Below are 19,163 nucleotides of genomic sequence, written 5' to 3'. Positions count from 1 at the left end.
TAGCTGATAGTGAGAGTCTTTATGGACATATGTGAAATTCTGAGGTAAAGTTTTTTTTCTAAATCCAGATCTTCACGTGCCCCAATACAGGCCTACAGTTTCCATAGTTTTATGAAAATTCACAAACCAAACAAATAAAAAAATATTTAAAAACCTGAACTCAGTTTGGGGAGGAGCTGAAATGATTGTCCAATAGTCTGTTGGTGGGGGGGGTATTCATGTCAAATGTTTTTGCATGTCTTTCTCCCCATTTTTATGTGCTCATGAGAAAAACGATTTTTTTTTACCCTCTCTTCTAAGCCAGGCATGTTGCCAACTACTATCACTTGTCAGTCAGTAAATACAAAAAGTGTTATTGGAAAGCAGATAAAGTCTTGCCTTGTTTATGCTCCAGTGAGCAATGTATGAGAAAAGGGGTGGAAGTTATTAGGGGAGAAGTTTAGATTTCAGGCTCAAGTAAATATTGAGCAGCTAGGATTTCTAGGTGGGTTATTTGGTTTGGTTTTATTTGTTTATTTGTTTGTTTATTTGTTTGTTTATTTATTTATTTATTTAGTGATTGTCTTAAGGGTTCTGTTGAACAGGGAGTCTTGCCCCTCACTTAGCACCTTGGGAAACCCAGTAGAATGATGAGAAGTAATTTGCTGAAAAATCACATAGTTAATTAAACAACAGGGTCACCACTGGAGCCCAGAATCATCTGATGTTTATGTTTCATGACATTTACATGAATCTCCTTATGTAATTTTAAATGTTTAATTGATAATTATGTATCAACAACAATGAATTCCTCTACTAGTTTATTTCTTCTTTTTCTCCACTACAAGTCTATTAATTAGTGGAAATAAAACCCAGAAAAGTGAACACCGAAGCTTGACCCACATTTTTAGCGCAAAGCAGAGGTAGCAGGCAGGGCTGCCTCAGTCTGACTGAGGAGACAAGGAATGTATCTTGATTGTCTGATAAACAAGGCCATAGCTTAGATATTGGGATTGTTCTTATTTCCCATGTTTTATTATCTGTGTAGCCAGCTGATGGCATTTGGAGAAAAGACAATGATTTTAAGATGATTAATCTTAAACCTGAAAGTACCGTTTGCTGTGCTCTGCCGAGCCTTGCCTTTGGGCAAGTTCAGATTGGCCTCCGCTTCCCTCAGATGGGGACCTGGCAGTGGGCACTGGGTATAAACCAAGCTGACAGATTGCGGGGACACCCTGAGAGAGAAGGCAGGATGGAACAGCCCAGCCCCAGACTCTGATGGTAAGTTGTCTGAAATGACTAACGCGCGGCCTCTGGCTACGTAAAGTCTGCTCACCTCCTGTCCCTCTGGGAATCGGGAGTGCTGGAGACTCAGCAGAGACTAAGATGGAAATTTTCCCCGGAAGTGATGCTTCTTCTCCATTATCATCAGCTCTGCCGAAGCCCAGTCTGAGAGGTCCCTAGTTGTGCCCAGTTAGCTCCAAGTTCGGTCCTGGCAGTGACTGCATGATTCCCTGGTCGCAGTAGAAACTGATATTGTCCCAAACCCTGCTAACCTAGAAGGCAACACTCTGGTGTGGTGAGAAGAGTATCTTTAATAAAATGTGCAAACCTGCCTTAGAAGATGAATCGCCCAGGTAACATCACAGTCTGAGACACATCACGCATCTTTCCCTTCTCTAAAGTGGGAACAATGTTAAGGGGTGTCTGTTGAATCCCAAATAATAAATACCTAGAACAGAGCCTGATACATTGTAAATCCTTAGTAGTACATGCTTAGTGTCACTCAATGAACAATGACATCTTGATCTGTGGCCTCAGTACAGAGTGGCAGGTGTTGTGTTCCTTTTCCTCTAAGACTGACGTGCTGGTGACCTTGGCCTCCCTTTTCACTGGGTGAAATGAAAGGGGGAACAGTGGTGCTATGCCTCAGTTAGTCTGGACATGATAATCACAGGGGTGTGTGTTCTATGGTTCCTCAAAGTGATTTGAGAAGTAAACAGAGATGCATGATTCCCGTCTCCCTGGGGGTGAATGTGTTCTGATGTATGCGACAAAAATACTGGATTTCTTTTTATTGTTTCCTGAGAAAGACAGGGGAGCCATTGCCGGGCACTGCTGAGAATCTGTTTTATGTATTATTTCCAGCTCTAGCCAAGCTTTCACAGCAAAGAACAGAAACTATTGAATTAGATAGATTGCCCTATTATAACACAGATGATTGACAAAATAACAGAAAAAAAACTTTGGTTGAGCATCTGCTCTGTGGTAGACCCTGGAGATAGGATGAATTGGAACCTTCCCCACCCCTCATACTTACACAATTAGAATTTGCAAATGTGGGGCCACCCTGGCAGTGCAAAGGATTAAGTAAATGTCAGCACTATGACGCCATCTGCAGCCACTGCAGCACGAGTTTGATCCCGAGCCCAGGAGCTACCCACATGGCGCAGCAGACCTCTCCTATCCCTCCCACTGCTCCCCTCAGCAGTGTATTTCAGTCAGTCTGCCTGTTCTGTTCCCCACTCTGTCTCTGGTGAATCCTCTCACCCCCACACCTGTGGCCTGTACCCCAGTTCTTGTACACATAAATAAATAAATCTTTAAAAAATAGAATTTGCAAAGGTTAAAAATCACCATACAGTGTGCTATAAGAGTACCTAGAAAAGCACTTCCCTCCCAGTGAAGGCACAGAGAGAAGAAAAGAGTTCTGGGTTTCACCAAAGAGATGGCACAGAGCCGCGTGATTTTTCACAACACAAACATAATCCCATGAGACACACATTCACATCAGCCGCATGGGAAGTTACCTCCTTTGCCCAAATTGCCTTGCAGGACAAAGGCAAAGAACATAACAGCTGAAACATACCCTGCAGATTTTTGGCCTATTTCTAAAGAAGCTGAAGTCCGAAGAGGTTAAGTAACTTATTCAAAATCCAACAGTAAAATTATACTGAAATGAAAATGAAAGCCCTACTCTCCTAACTCCATCTAAGCGTCTTTCTGTTTCCAGGGAAACGTCTCTGTTTATAAAACATTTATTTCATGAGTGGGTGAATGAATGCTTTTAAAACCAGAAAACAATTGGAAATAATTGATCTTTCAGAGCAACTCAAGTTTAGATCTCTCTGCTCCTAGTTCAGCATCATTTTCCACATGCCCCCGTAGGAAAACATCTTGACAGTGTTTACTATATATGGGTTGTTGTATTTTTCTCTTTTTTTTTAAAGATTTATTTATTTGTGCGTATGAGAACTGGGGTACAGGCCAGAGATGCGGTGGGTGAGAGGATTCACCAGAGTGTGGGAAGCAGAACAGGCAGACTGACTGAAATACACTGCTAAGGGGAGCAGCGGGTGAGTCAGGAGAGGTCTGCTGCGCCATGTGGGTTGCTCCCTGGCCAGCCAGGGATCGAACTTGTGCTGCAGAGGCTGCGGATTGCTTCATAGTATGGTGCTTAACCCCTTGTGCCACCAGGGAGGCCCTGTTGTATTTTTCACAGTTAAAAGACAACATTTCATTCTCCTTCCAATATTTGCAAAAACAAATAATAATAATAAATTAATAAATAAATAAAATTTGGGTGAAATAGAGGAGCTATTGGTTGATGGTTATTGTACTTTTCCTACAAATATGCTTCATTTAGGAATGATGAAGCCCATTTTATGGATCAACTAAAGCTAAGATTGGTCCATGGATTTTTCTCTACAGCTCAAGTAGAAAGAGATAAATCAAATACTGTACAAAAATTATCAACACAGACCTCCCTGGTGGCACAAAGGGTTAAGTCTCAGCACTGTGCAGCTATCAGCAGCCACTGCAGCACGAGTTCGATCCCCAGCCAGGAAGTTAAACCACATGGCACGGCAGACCTGTCTCACCTGCTGCTCCCCACTGTCTCTGGTGAATCCTCTCACCGCCCCCTTCCTCTGGCCTACACCCCATCTCTTGTATGCATAAATAAATAAAATAAATCTTTTTTAAAAATGATCAACAATGTAAAAAAATTAAAAATAATAATAAAAAGAAAAATTAAATATGAAAAAAAGAAAAATACAAACTCTCTCGATTGTTTCTTCACTCCACTAGCTGTCCTTCCAGGACTCTCTTCACCTGCTTATCTTAACAATATGACACTCGTGTCCACATCAGCCCAGTGAGATGGCGAGGAGAGCAGGCTGTATTTCCCCCTGCTTTTGTTCTTTCTCCTGCTGCATAGAAAGGTGGGAATCAGGTCTCTCATCAAGCAGGAGCCTCAACGTCAAGAGACTGAGGTAATTGAGTCAAATTAAGGACTCTGCTTCTTGGGTCTTAGAGTTGTCATGGAAACAAAACCTTCTCCTTCCCAACCTAGTAAGTGGCACAGGAAGGAGGAGCTTGCTGGCTGGTTGTCTATTCACTTATAATGTATCTATGCGGAGGCTGACCCTGGAAGCCCCTGACTTTCAGCAGCTCTAATCCAGTAGAGGAAGTAAGACCCGTCTCCATTCAAGAGGTTGAAGCAATCAAGTGTAGGGGAGAAAAAGGCTGCTTATTCTGTACCTCACTTTCCTTATCTGAAAACAGACACAATAATTTTTTTTTTCCTCAGGGGTTTGTGAGAATTGGATGAAATATTAGAAAATAAAGCCTAGGGCCTCCCTGGTGATGCAAGGGGTTAAGACACAACCTATGAAGCTGTCCACAGCCACTGCAGCACGAGTTCCATCCCCAGCCAGGGAGCTACCCACATGGTGCAGCAGACCTCTCCTGACTTGCCTGCTGCTCCCCTCAGCAGGATATTTCAGTCCATCTGCTTATTCTGTTCCCCACTCTCTCTCTGGTGAATCCTCTCACCACCACCCCCACATCTCTGGCCTGTACCCCAGTTCTTGTATGCATAAATAATTAAATCTTTAAAAAAAAAAAAAGAAAGCCTAAGGTGTTTTTTTATCTGAAAAGTAGGAATAATCATACCCTTTTTTATGTTAATTATAGGGATTCAATAAAATTAAATTATGTAAAGCTGAGATACTTTATTCATGGCCTGGCTGATAACAAAGACTCAGTAGGTTGATATTATTATTGTCGAGAGTAGTTATTCCTATTCCACAGAAGCTTTGACAGGATCAACAAACTGGTGATTCTTGGCTTCTACCTCTCCTCTCTGAAACCATGCAGCCTCTTATCCTTTGTTGTAACTTTTCTATCACTCATAACAAATCATCTTCCTTCATCTTCAGATTCATCAGTGACAGTCTAGTCCCTCTCACGTTGCATCCCTCTGACCTATTCTTCCACCTTCTCAACTTTCAAGGACTCACCCAGATAATTCAGGATAATCTAACTCTCTTAAACCCTTAACTTTAATCAAACCTATGTATCCCTTTTGCCATGTAAGTTCACATATTTCACAGTTTCTGGGAATCAAGGCTTGTACATATCTGAGGAAGATTACAGGGGGATTATTATGCTTCCTACCACATTCTCTATCACCATAAAACACAGAACTTTTCCTGCTTTTAGTGTCACTGCCCTGGGAGTTCTCTCTCCTCTGCTCATCCTCTGCCTTCCCAGTCTCAAAGTGTGTAGCTAAAGCTCCATCCTCTGAATAAAGAGAGAATGTCGCTGCTATATGGTCCATGATTATTAAATGTTAGCACAATCAAATCAATAAAGAATGTGGGTATTTTTGTTTGAAGGGGGGTTGTACCCAAAAAATAATACATGGGTTGATGTAACTGGAGGGTCTCAGATCTCTGGGGAAGACAGGCTTTGAGTCGAGTCTTACTATCTGATACCTATTGCAACATCAGACATATTGCTTAAATTATCCAAATCTATGTTTTCTTATCTGTAATACAAGATTTGCATATTTATTGCAGGGCAGTTGTGAACTGATGCACACTCAAACTACTCCTATATCTTTCCTGAAGGGCAGCCCATGGTGTCATAAATGTGATCATTATGTCATTCCTTGGTGATGAGGTCTAAGAATGATATTCTTTGTCAGGAATTTCAAGTTATATTCTACAGTCAGAAGCATGGAATTGTGATCCATCTATATGTATTTAATACTGATATGTCTATATGTATTTAATTTTGATACATCTATATGTATTTAAATACTGATCATGCTACTTACTGGCTTTTATCATTTCAAAGTATAATTCATTTCACATAGATATTGGGCATTTCATTTATGATTGCATTATTAATCTCCATAACAATCTTTTGAGTTAATGCTAGGATTATCTGCATTTCATAAATGAGAAAATGGTCATCAGTAGTTAGAAAGCTAAGTAAAATTCACAAGTAGGAATGGCAGATATGGAACTTAAACCCAGGTTTCTTATCCCTCTAAAGCCTGGTACATAGCCTACATGCTATCTCGCCTATCCAGTGCATCTGGTGAAGCAATGCTATAAAGGGTTTAGCAGACTGCCATCAGGCACACTGATATCTCATGGCCATGTTATGTAGCCGTGAGAATGACAGGGGCTTCACTCTTCCCTCACTGAACTTCCCCAGATGGCATCCAGGCCTCCACATGTTTAAATGCAGGAGGGGCAGGAGGGATTGAAGTCATTGCTTTATTCATGTCTAATTCCACTTGTCTAATGGACTTGTTAAAAGCACCCTGGGTGGAAAGTGTGAGTCTTGATAGCTTTTTATAAAAGTAGCTGTGATGAATTAGCACATAAAGCAAATTAAAAACAGCTTATTGCTTTTTAAATTAAGTGATAGGGCACTGTAGTATTTTTCCCAGGCATGAGGATACATTAATATCTGAAGGATATTAGAAGAAATGGGTGAAATGTGCCAGTTGCTTGTTTTTAAGGACTTGTAAAGTCAGAATCAGTGTAATCCTAGAGGGGCAGATGGCCTAGTGTAAATGGAACTCAGAGCAACATGCTGCTGGGCCACTTAAGCAAGAGCACTTACTGCTAAAGACAGGAATAGGGACCCCCCTCTCCGGAACAGAATGGAGCAGAATAGAAAGACTGTCTGACCTGGTGTGGTGTCAGGAGCGGTCTCTACTCCCCTTCCCTTATACATGGGGACTCTGAGGCTCAAAAGAAGGAGGGCTGGCCTCCCTGGTGGCGCAAGGGGTTAAGATGCAGCACTATGAAGATTTCTGTAGCCACTGCAGTCCCGGGGAGCAACCCACATGGTGCAGCAGACCTCTCCTGACTCGCCCACTGCTCCCCTCAGTGGTGTATTTCAGTCAGTCTGCCTGTTCTGCTCCCTGCTCTATCTCTGGTGAATCCTCTCACACCCCACCTCTGGCCTGTACCCCAGTTCTTGTGTGCATAAATAAATAAATCTTAAAAAAAAGAAAGAAAGAAAGAAAGAAAGAGGGCTTTCAAGAGCCACTGAAACATTTCCACAGATCTATATTGAGGACCCACTTTGTGACCAGTAAGGTACTGGGTATTCAGGGACACAGAACTATTTTAGAAGTCTTTATACACAATATGCAAAATAACTACTAAGTAGCACGTTTAGATCAAGATCCTCTGACTCAAAGGCCTCTACATTTTTCAGAAAAACAACATGATAATAGTAATAGCTTGCATTTGTTGAGCACTCATTATGCCAGGTATCGCAAAACCTTACGATTATTTTCTCCTTTAATCCTTCCCATGACTCTTTGAGGTAGTTGGTATTTTATTTTGCCAATGGGGTTGAGAAGTAATCCTCAAATAACAATATTTTAATATTGTTATTGAAATAACATTGCATTATAACAAAAAAGCTGCAGTTGCACACCTTTAAAAATCAACACGTGTATATACTCCACAACATTTTTATTCAGTTCTGTCTTTCACTCCTTTTGCTCTGTTTACCCATCCTATTCCCTTTCCCTTCTGGTAGTCACTTAAATTCTACCAGCTTGTTTTTGTTCTATTTAGTTCATTCATTTTCTTCTTTATATACCAGTTCTGAGTGAAATCATACATTGTTTTTCTCCATCTAAGTTATTTCACTAAACATGATATTCTCTGGGTCCATCCATATTTGAAAACACAGGATTTCATGTGTTTTCATGGTTGATCGGTATTTCTTTTTGTTTGTTTTTTTGTTTTTGTTTTTTTAATTTTTGTAAAGATTTATTTATTTATAAAAGAACCGGGGTATAGGCCAGAGGTGTGGGGGTTGAGAGGACTCACCAGAGACAGTGGGGAGCAGAACAGGCAGACAACTGAAATACACTGCTGAGGGGAGCAGCGGGTGAGACAGGAGAAGTCTGCTTCACCATGTGGGCATCTCCCCAGCTGACTGGGATTGAACCCCCTCTGCAGAGGCTGTGGACAGCTTCACAGCGCTGCACTCAACTGCCTGCGCCACCAGGGAGGCCCTGAATAGTATTTCATTGTGTTTATATACCACATCTTTATACTTTTGTCAGTCCATGGGCACTTAGGTTGTTTCTAGCTCTTAGCTATTGTAACTCAAGCTGCTATAAACATGATGATATATTACACCAGTTTTACACTTAAGAAAAGGTGAAGTCCAAAGAGGTTAAATAACTTGCTCCACAAACTCACAGACCCTGACCCTAGAGCCTCCTTTGTTGGCTTCTATGTGCCAGCTTTCATGATGGCTTTTCTAACTTCAATCCCCTCATTTTTTATCCAGAATAAATGGACCAAAACCGAAGTTTCAAAGATTTTTAGCATAAGAAATATTGTGACTAGAATTGAACAGGAAGGAAATGTCAGGGACTCGGGGCAGAAGTGACGGTCAGTCCTGAAAAAAGGGATTAAAAGTTTCTGGTCCTGCTCTGTTGTGAGCATCAGATGGTGACAGACTGGAAAATTAAACCTGAGTATGAAATGGGCAACAGTGTGGGTTTGGAGGCAGACAGCTCTCATTCTAGATTCAGTCTCTACCACATACATATGTGTGACCTGGGACAGATCCTTTAATTTCCTGAAACTCCATCCCACATTAGTGAAATGGGGACACTAATTTTTACCTTTAGGGTTGTAATGATGTTAAGTATAACAATGAATACAAAATGTGAGGCTACAAGTATGGGCCCTAAGCAGTGGTTGCCATCATGGTTATCATCCTTGCCACCATCTTCCAGGTCGGTGGGGAAGATGAAGAATATTGAAACAGATATCAGGATCAGGAGGCCAAGCTGCAGTCCTGGGTTGCTGCCACTAAACCATATATCCTGGGCTAATCATCAGGGCTCACTAGCGATATCTCTCATCTGTAAAAAGGAGAGAGAACTATATCCATCCTACCTTCTTTATCATAGAGTGAATCGCAAATGAGAGGGAGTATGTGAAAATACTTTACAATGCATAGAATGGATTGGGGGTTCCCAAGACAGCTCTCAGGGTTGATGACTCCCTAGGAGGACTCACAGCATCATCACATGCATAACTGATTATGCATGTGATGCATAAGAAGATAAAAGCAAAATCAACAAAGAAGATAAAGCAAAAGAAGATAAAGCAAAATCAACAAAGGTAAAAGAATGACACAAAATCTAGGGGAAAGGAGGTGCGAGCTTCTAAGAGTCTTCTTAGAAGACTTTCCCCAGTGGAGTCACATGAGACATGATTAATTCCTCCACAACTAAACGTGACAAATGTGAATGTTATCTACCAGGAAAGTTTAGTAATGTCTCAGTGCCCAGGGTTTTGACTGGGAACTGTTTATGTGAATACCCTCATACCACAATCCCTGACTCCCAGAAGAAAAGCATGGTTTCAGCAGAAATGGCATTGTCTGTACAGTGCGGGCAGAGTGAGCCACTCTTAATAGGTAATGGTGAGAATCCACGCAAATTCTTTTTTTTAATGTATTTATTACATCATCCTTCATTTTTGTACAATGTATGCACCCAAATTCTAAGTTCCCAGATGTCAGTCAAAGCATGACTTTGACTTTCCCATCCTCACAAGCATGACTTTTTAAGGATAATAATCTTGGCCTGCTATGCATTTTTTTTTTTTTTGCACAGAATAGATTCTATAAAAAGGATTTGCATGTGGATCCACTCAGAAGGGAAAAGGGAGATAATGATAACCACAACACTTCATTCTTAAAGATTGCCGCTGTGTGCCAGGCACCCAGTGCAGGTTCTGCAAGATTACCTCATGTAACATTTGATTGATACAATTCCCTGGTAGAGGTGCTACTCTCATCACTCTTGTCATCCTCACTCTGCATTTGAGGCAACTGTGGCCTTATAGCAGTTAAGGAACTTGCCTGGGTATCCAGCTGCAAGACTAGTAAGAAGTGCAATAGTAGGACCATGACATAATCCTGAGAGTAGACCCCTGAGTCTGCACTCCTAACCATGATACTATACTCCACTACACTGCATCTACTATAAGCCAGGTGCTTTGAATGTGTTATGTCATTAATGCTCACAGCAGTTCCCTATAAAAGTAGTTATTGAACTAACATTGTACTAAAAATCCTGTGGCTCGGAGTATTCATTAATTTATGTCACATCACCCATTCAGAGAGGTGACAGTGTCAAGAGTGGTCCTCTGCCTTCCCTCAGCCCTCTTTTCCTGCCTAGGGCTTTGCTGAAACCAGTAGGGAAGATGCAGGTGGTAAAGGTAGAAATGAGTCCTTCTGAGATCAAGAAACCACCCCCCAGATTCCTTCACTTAGGGATAGAGTTAATGGGAAAAGGGACTGTGTTGCAAGTAATTCAATTTTCCTGCAATGTGTGAGAGCTCTAGATGCTATCTTCAACTTTTGGGGGGTTGCCATGACAGCAGATGTGACATTTCTTTCATGGAGAAAAAAAAAGAAAGAAATGAAACCACTCTTGTTCCTTAGTGATTTTAGAAAAATGTGTTCTTCAGATCTAGCTAGTTTTGCATGCATAGTGGTTACACCCAAAGAAATCTTAGAATGGAATCAAGAAATAAACAAGGAGGTGTCAAAAATCTGCTTCTCCAGAGACATGGTATGCTGTATGTGTATGGAGGTTTGTGAGAGTTTGTCTCAGGCTTGAGACAAATCATTCACTCAAAACAACAGCTAGTTACCAAGGTCTTGTTTATCATTCAACTGCAATCTGCTTGCAATTTCCTCACCCCACTAATCATATATGCTTCAGCATGTTGGGCTTTGCGAAGCTCAGCAAATAGTCTTTCGTGGGAATGGGATTGTGCCGAAAGTAAGAATTATAATACAGAATGCCCAGTGAAATGATGAAGTAGGTGGGCATTCTGTGGAAGTGAAGAGATATGTTTATATGACTTCAATCTATTCTGTGTATACACACACACATACACACACACACACAGACCTATATATATTTTTGTCATTGTATTTTAAGCATCTATTTGTGTCATTATACTAACCAATGCAGCCATCCAGTATCAGGGGTAATCCAATATTTCATGGGACAGAAGGAACACAGCCCCTCAGGATGACTATAAAAACAGGAGTTCTACAGACTGATATAGCTGAGAGGACTTCTTCTTAACACTATGAACACTTGTTCATAGTGAACAAACACTTGTTCATAACAAACAAGTGAACAAACACTTGTTCATAACACAAAACCTGGGCATCATCCAGAAAGATGCCCAGGTTTTTCTTCATTATCTCTTCCTTTTTGTTTTTTTTTTTTATTTTGTTCTGGGAGGACAAATGTTTCCATTAGGTATTGAATACCATTGGTATTAAATACCAACAAGGGTAAATAATCAAAAAGGTGAATTCTGAATCTGTACTGCCTTGTTCCTAACACACAGGACTTGTTCATAACACACAGTCCCTTTTCTCATTAACTCTATCCCTAAGTGAAGGAATCTGGGGGGTGGTTTCTTGATCTCAGAAGGACTCATTTCTACCTTTACCACCTGCATCTTCCCTACTGGTTTCAGCAAAGCCCTAGGCAGGAAAAGAGGGCTGAGGGAAGGCAGAGGTCCACTCTTGACACTGTCACCTCTCTGAATGGGTGATGTGACATAAATTAATGAATACTCCCAGCCACAGGATTTTTAGTACAATGTTAGTCCAATAACTACTTTTATAGGGAACTGCTGTGAGCATTAATGAAATAACACATTCAAAGCACCTGGCTCATAGTGAACAAACACTTGTTTATAACAAACAAGTGAACAAACACTTGTTCATAACACAAAACCTGGGCATCATCCAGAAAGATGCCCAGGTTTTTCTTCATTATCTTTTCCTTTTTGATTTTTTTTCAGTTTGTACTGGGAAGACAAATGTTTCCATTAGGTATGAGGTACATTTATCTTTGCCTATTTTGAGCTATCACACCTGACGATATCTCAGAAGAGAAACACTACCCGGTTTTAATAATCAATAGATTGCCTTGAAACCTCCAAGGGGAAGCAAGAATTAATCTCAACTTGTGACCAAAACAGGGGGAATGTGGACTGCAATCCTGGGACTCAGTCCTGGGAGTTGATATTAAATAGATGATGGGTTTTCAGAGCAAGGGTAAATAATCAAAAGGGTGAATTCTGAATCTGTGCTGCCTAAGATTCCCAGCAATGTTCTCTTTTGTCATTTTCTACAGAGCCATGTTCGACTATGACAAGAGCAAGGACAGTGGGCTGCCAAGTCAAGGACTTAGTTTTAAATATGGCGATATTCTCCACGTTATCAATGCTTCTGATGATGAGTGGTGGCAGGCCCGGAGGGTCATGCTGGAGGGAGACAGTGAGGAGATGGGGGTCATTCCCAGCAAACGAAGGTAAGTTTCCTTTTTCTGTCTCAGAGTAATCACTATTCAGTTCTCCAGGGAGTGGAGGTGATTGGAGGAAGACACAGCAAACTGTTCACAAAATAGCTGTTTGAGCTGCAGGGTAATTGTCAGTGCTGACAGGTGACATAAGTTTTAAAAATTCTCACTGTCCTCACATTAGGGTTTTACCAAAATTGATGACTGTGATAAAGCAGAAAGGAAGAACGAAGATCTGCTCACACTGCCTGCCTCCAGCGTTTACCCGTATTCACGTTCTAGATTATGCTGATCAGCTTGTATTTTGGCTCATAAGCTCTGGAGGGTTACCAAGAGGTTCCAAATGTACCAGATAGTTTTATAAATCATCAAGCAAAAGTGAAGTAAAGTACTGTAAGGGTAGAAATGGACACGGTGCAGGTTTTCTGATCCAGCAGACCGGGTAAAGGAGTCAGATTCCTCAGTGGTTTTTTGTGGGTCTTTTATTGGGATTTACCCGGTACACAGCAGGCAGGGGTGATGGGGGCCGGGAGGCTGGCAGGCCTCCCAGCCCCCAGCAAGTCTTCACTCTATCTGGGCTCTTTGGCCTTCTCTGCTTCTGCTTCTGCTTCTTTGCTTCTCTCTCGGCTTCTCTTCGGCTTCTACTGGCATCCCCGTGACGCCGCCCTTAAAAGCCCAGTCTCAGCCCAGGTGAATCCCATCTACCTCTGCCCACACCCTACTCCAGGTGCCCGCTGTCAGGCATGCATTCAGGACCGCAAGGATCCATCATCAATCCTGATGGTGGGAGGGCAGAAAAGCCTGACATTTTTCCTTACTCTACAAGTACACAACTTATTAAGCTAAGGTCCAAATGTTGATGGATAGAAATAACTGAAAACTCTATCCCAAATTCAAATGTTTGGGATACAAGCTGTGAAACATCTGGTGAGGTTTAAAAACTGAATTTATGACTCTCTTTTTTTCCTGGTTAGGTACTTTTTAGTTGCCGCAACTCCCCACTTTGGCTAACATGTTTAGTTCTGTGTAAGTGTTTCCTAAGTTGAGAGTAGTCTTCTCTTGGCCTTCCAAGTCTCTATTCAGTGCTGCTTCTGAAAGGCACAATATTCTGCAGAACATTCAACCCTTTCATCCATCCCAGCACCTTCTAGTCATCACCACCAACAGGAACTCTCCTTTCCATGAATGTCCTTGTGGCACAAAGATATTTTCCAAGAAACAGAAATTACATGCACAGTAGAAAAGAAATATGGCATGACATCAAAGTCAGGAATAATGCTAATCCAAAGCAGTCACCGCCTTTCTGGAACTGCCGTTTGCTCAAAGGGCTCTCATCCTTGTATCCAAACATCACAAAACCTTTGTGGAAAATCCTTAGTGAAGCTGAGTGCTCGTCGGTGTCACTATTACAAAGTGATTCACTGATTGAGCAAGCACAAGCCGCCTTGGAACAATGTAAATTATATCCAAGAACTACCCTGTCAAGCATTTGCATTCCAAGGGAGATTGGTGCCCCATCCTGCTCAGCCTGTGGCCACACAATTTTGGAGGAAAGATGGGGTGGGATGAGATGGGGGTCAGTTCTTTGCAGCTGCTTCCTCACCTTGCCTGAGGAAGAGTTGCAGAGAAGAGAGCCTCTTACCCTTCAAGTTCAAGCTTATGAATCTCCCAACAGCAAACAGCTCTCAGAGTCTCTTTAACTTGTCTCCATCACTTTGAGAGAACAGCCCTAGCTTAGTAGTGTTCTCCAAAGGTTATGTATTCAAAGCAGTGACTCTAAGGACTAGTTTATGTTCTGTCATTTCTTTGCTTTCTTCAAAAAACAAAATGTCAAGATAACATGCATCTTGCTTTGATTTAATGAACCAGAGCAGTCTGGGAGATGGTTCTGTGGAAGAAGAAACCTTCTTGAATATGGCTCCAAGAATGGAAATGCAGCTCAATTTAAAGATTTTTTTTTTTTTTTTTTTTTTACAAATGAGAGCCACCTAGAGATGGCATCAATTACCCGCAGAGAGAGTGAGCCAGAGCAATGATTTTCCACCAAGGGAACATTATAAAAGTATACACAGGCTCCCTCCCTCCCTGACTTTCCTCCCCCCTACCCCGCCTCCCGCCCCCAACACACACACTAAAATTCTGATTCCGTCCATCTGGAATGGGTTCTGGATATCTGTATTTGTTTATAAACTCTTTCAGATAATTGTAATAACAGAATATCTGGTGGCAAGAACTATTGTTAAAAGATTGAAGGTTTGGATGGAGAGTTGAACTATATTATTTTCGGGCCCTTTTTAACCCCAAGGGCCAATGATTCTAACCAGTCTTGTTCTATTGTCCTTTATCTTGTTCTAGCGCTCATTTTCCCCCTAAGGAACATTCTGTGCTTTCTTCTTGAGGAAATTTCCCACCTGCTTTTGGTCATTCTTAAATAAACTCTCTCTCCTATTTGGGATAATCCATCTTAACAACCATACTATAGTTTGTCAAGAGAAAAAAATTGTCTAGTAACTCGAATATTTATATTTATTTGCCTTCTCTTCATAAAGAGCTTGGTAGTTTCTGTGTATGTGTGTGTGTGTGTGTGTGTGTGTGTGATAGAGAGTGTGTATGTGTTTTTTATGGCTTTTCTATTAAATTTTCTCTTTATGAATTCTTCCAAAAAGTGCTAGTATCATTGTTTTATGTGTTCATAAAAGTAACACATTTCATTATAGAAAAAGTAGGAAATTTACAAATGTATTAAAAAATAAAAATCACTGGTAATCATATTTCACTGAGCATTCTTGTACATATATTTTAATGCAACTTAAAATCTGTGGTGTGCTTGTCATGGGCCTGCTCTTTAATGCTTTACTTCTCAATGAAGCACTGTCATTGCACACCACCTTCAGCATCTTAAAAAACTATAGCTTAGAATAAATGACAGTTGCTACAAAAATCTCCTCATGGATAACAACAGTGTATGGCTTTACTCTTTACAAAAATGTTTCTTATTAATGATTCCTTTTAATTGTTCCAATAAAACTTTAAGATGAAGAATATGAAAAGTATTGCCTTCCCCTCAATTTATTTGAAGACGGTAATAGATTTTTTCTTAACAAGTTACTCTTAGAGCATGTTGGACACTGTTTTAAACCCTTTAAAATTATTGAGCCTCATTACAACCCCATGAGAGAGATGATATCATTTTCCCATTTTACATATCAGGAAAGTTAAGGCACAGAGAAGTTAACTAGCTTGTCTGAAATTGCACAGCTATAAGTATAATAATTAGGATTTGAATCCCAGTTACAACACAATGTAATTCATATGCAACCCTGCCACCAAAAGTTACGAAAATTAGAGTTAGAAGAGTTCAATCCACTAAGTATTTTTGAGCAACTTCTGTGTGCCAAGGACCATCATCAGATCTCTCTTTGGAGCCCAATGTTTGTGGAGCCGACATGTAATTAGGACTCGGTGATACTGTGATTAGGCAGGAGGGCTATATATAAATAAGACACAGAATACCATAGACTGGGGGACTTAAACTACAGACATTTTTTTCTCACAGTTTTGGAAGTCAAGATCAAGGCTATGACTATGTATTGTGCCAGGTACTTTTAAATTTATAATTTCATTAAATCTTCACAAAAGTCTTATAAGGAAACTGAGGGTCAGAGAAGTCTAGTAACTTACCCAAGGATGCACAGCTAGCCACTAACTGAACCCAGGACTCCCCAGTAGCAAAAGCTGATGGCTTTCTACTTCACCAAGAAAAGCTCTTAGCAATAAGGATGTCTTACTATGTATCAGACACTGTGCTAAACAATTTCCTCTTTTTTTTTTTTTCATTTAACATTCACAATCATTTTTGGAAGTCTTATATCCTAATTTAACTAATATAGAACCTGAGACCCTAAGAAGTTGAATGACCCACTCTAAGTTGAATGAACACTCTAAGCGTAGCAGATCTAGAATTCAAACCTAGACTTGTGTAATTTCAAAACCTGGACTGTTAACATAGAACCTCTGTTTTCTGAGATTAGATAGTTTGTGAGTAACCAACCTGGGATTTGTTCTACAGTTTCTTAATCCAAGTTCCTTATTCTTTGCCCTATAGTGACTGCTCCCCCAGGCAGTCTGCAGCTAGCACTGCATAAGGGTTTACTCACGCAGTCTGCTCAGCCAGCCCATGGCCAGTAACAGTGTTGACATCTCAACTCTCCCAGCAACAGAGCCTTGTGGAGCACAATGCCAGGACACCCAGCACCTGAGCATTCAGTGCTCCAAGCCTGACCTCATTATGTCTTTAGCCAAATCCTGAGAAGACCAGATGGGAGATGGGAGAGAGAGAAGAGGAGGTACTTAGGGAGGAGAGAGAGGTATTTGGGTCATTAAAGTATGACCATTTTGTACCAATTTTGCCATCCAGTTTGTGTTTTCAGTATTTTGGTTAGTGACTGTATGAGGGCAGGGAATACTGTATCTGCCTAAATAATATAATTTATTGCTTCCAAATCATGCTCAGTGAAATAAGCCAGGAGGAAAAAGAAAAATATCAACTGGTTTCACTTATAGGAGGAATGTAGGGGAACCAATTAAGGGATCAGGGATATTATTATTATTATTATTATTATTATTATTATTAATAATACACATCTAGCAACCATGGATGAGACATTATGTGATAGAATGGGAGGGAAAGGGATCAGGGCAGGGGAGAGGGGAGCACGAGGGACTGGTGATGGTTCCTGGGGGAACTGGTGGTGGGGATTTTATAGTGAATACACAATGATGTAAAAGATATAAATATAAAATAAATTTTTTAAAAAGACAAAAGTAAAATCTAATTTATTGCTTCCAACTGAATGTGAGAGAAATAAGGCATTCCTCATAAAGATTTGTTCCATCTATAAAGCAGACCACTATCTCCTTAGGTAAAGGCCTATGACCCTTAATAGCATATCTTTCTACCAAAGGAGTCTTGGGTAGATGGTGAGAAACTCTGGTTATCAGAAACATTGGTTGTTTGGGCAAGTCACACTCTCAGAGCCTTAGTTTTCATGTCAATTGAGTTAGCAGCCTCCTTGAAGTTTCAAACATTCATTCATTCATTCAACAGAGATATACTAAGCAAATACTATATGCCCAGATTCATCTTCAGCTCTGGACCATTCTAGAGGTAAAGTATCTAATACTTTTGTGCATCACAAGATGATGACTATTTTCCTTTCTTCAGACGTTGAGCTTTTGGTGCTCAGAAGAATACAGCATTATCTAGAGCCCACTATCACAGCCCTAACTCTCATTTCAGCAATAACCTATCCATATGCATCCCAGGAAGCACTAGGAGAGAAGAAGGGGCTGAGGCAAGTGAAGGAGCGCCACTTGCCGGGGACCAGCCTCTGGCAAAATGTTTTGTCAGGGGTTCCTGAAAGGATGAGACGGCGTCGGCGAAAACGAAAGATCTGAAACTTAGGGGCTGAAGGGAAGGGGATGAGGTAGAATGAGGAGACACTGACACTTGGTGAGGTGCTAGTATCTTCTGCCGCGAGACTCCGCAGGTCTTTATTTATTCATTATTAGTAATAATAATAACAAAATACATTATCATGTGTAAAGCATAAACAATTAGTATATTATGTTTCCCATAGACTACTGGCCCCTACAGGTCTCAGCTAGACGGCAGCTTTCAAGGTTAACAGATAATAAACCAAACCTAACATTAAAGCTACTTATTTTTTCATTTAGACAATTATTTAAAACAGTGAAAAACCGCCAGTGCATCCCTATCAGCTAGAGCCTAAGCATCAAAGGACTATTCTATTCACATGACCTTCAGCCGGAGACCAGCTGCTGTTCAGCTATCAGAACTTTTTCTACCTAGAAACTCCTTTACTCAAATAGCTTCATATTAAAAACTTTCCCCAAAAAACTTCAAGAGAAAACAAAATAGAAGGATCTACTATGATTATTGTATTGTAATGCTTGTCAGGCATGTTCAATAACTTGTCTCCCATTGTCAAGTGAGCCAAACAGCCCAACAACTAATTTTTAAACAAACAATTTTCTGTGCTATTTACTTACAGTATGCTGATACATATAATTTATTGCCTAATATACTTTCTGATAAATTTTTCTCTCTCTATGTCCATGAACAAAAAGCAAAGGGATGCCAGATCTTCAGCCCCACGGTGTGAGGCCCTTTCTCTTAGCTGCTTGTCAGTATCCTATCTGGCTGGGGCAACAAGACCTCCTGCAGCAGCCACTGCTACCAAGCAGAGAGATTTGCTGACCACCAAGAGGCACTCAGCGTGGGCTCTCTGGTGGAAAAGCAGAGGGCTGGTGGGGCATGCAAAAATGATTACTGAAGAGAAAAATCAGTTTGACACTTGTGAGGTAGGCTGCAAATAGGCATTTAGCTAACCTGACTTTCAGTGCTAAAGGCAAATTTATTCTGAATTTTGAGGCCAACCTGTTATAGTATGGCATTATCTCTGTGAATATGTTTTTA

The 19,163-nt window shown here is 40.7% G+C and overlaps 1 protein-coding gene across 8 annotated transcripts in view; it reads left to right on the top strand.

The window, feature by feature from the left end:
- LOC119255682 (disks large homolog 2) overlaps window positions 1-19,163 on the top strand; it is an 811,058-nt gene that overhangs the window by 717,260 nt on the left and 74,635 nt on the right. For all 8 annotated transcript variants that reach the window (XM_054699571.1, XM_054699570.1, XM_054699569.1 and 5 more), the window contains one exon: window positions 12,500-12,676. In XM_054699571.1, coding sequence (XP_054555546.1) covers window positions 12,500-12,676 — 177 coding nt within the window. The remainder of the gene's footprint in view (window positions 1-12,499; window positions 12,677-19,163) is intronic.

This window comes from Talpa occidentalis, unplaced genomic scaffold (genome assembly GCF_014898055.3).
Source record: "Talpa occidentalis isolate TD23 unplaced genomic scaffold, MPIMG_talOcc4v2.1 talOcc4.3, whole genome shotgun sequence".
NCBI lineage: Eukaryota > Metazoa > Chordata > Mammalia > Eulipotyphla > Talpidae > Talpa > Talpa occidentalis.
This window is presented reverse-complemented; position numbering and strand designations above follow the sequence as displayed.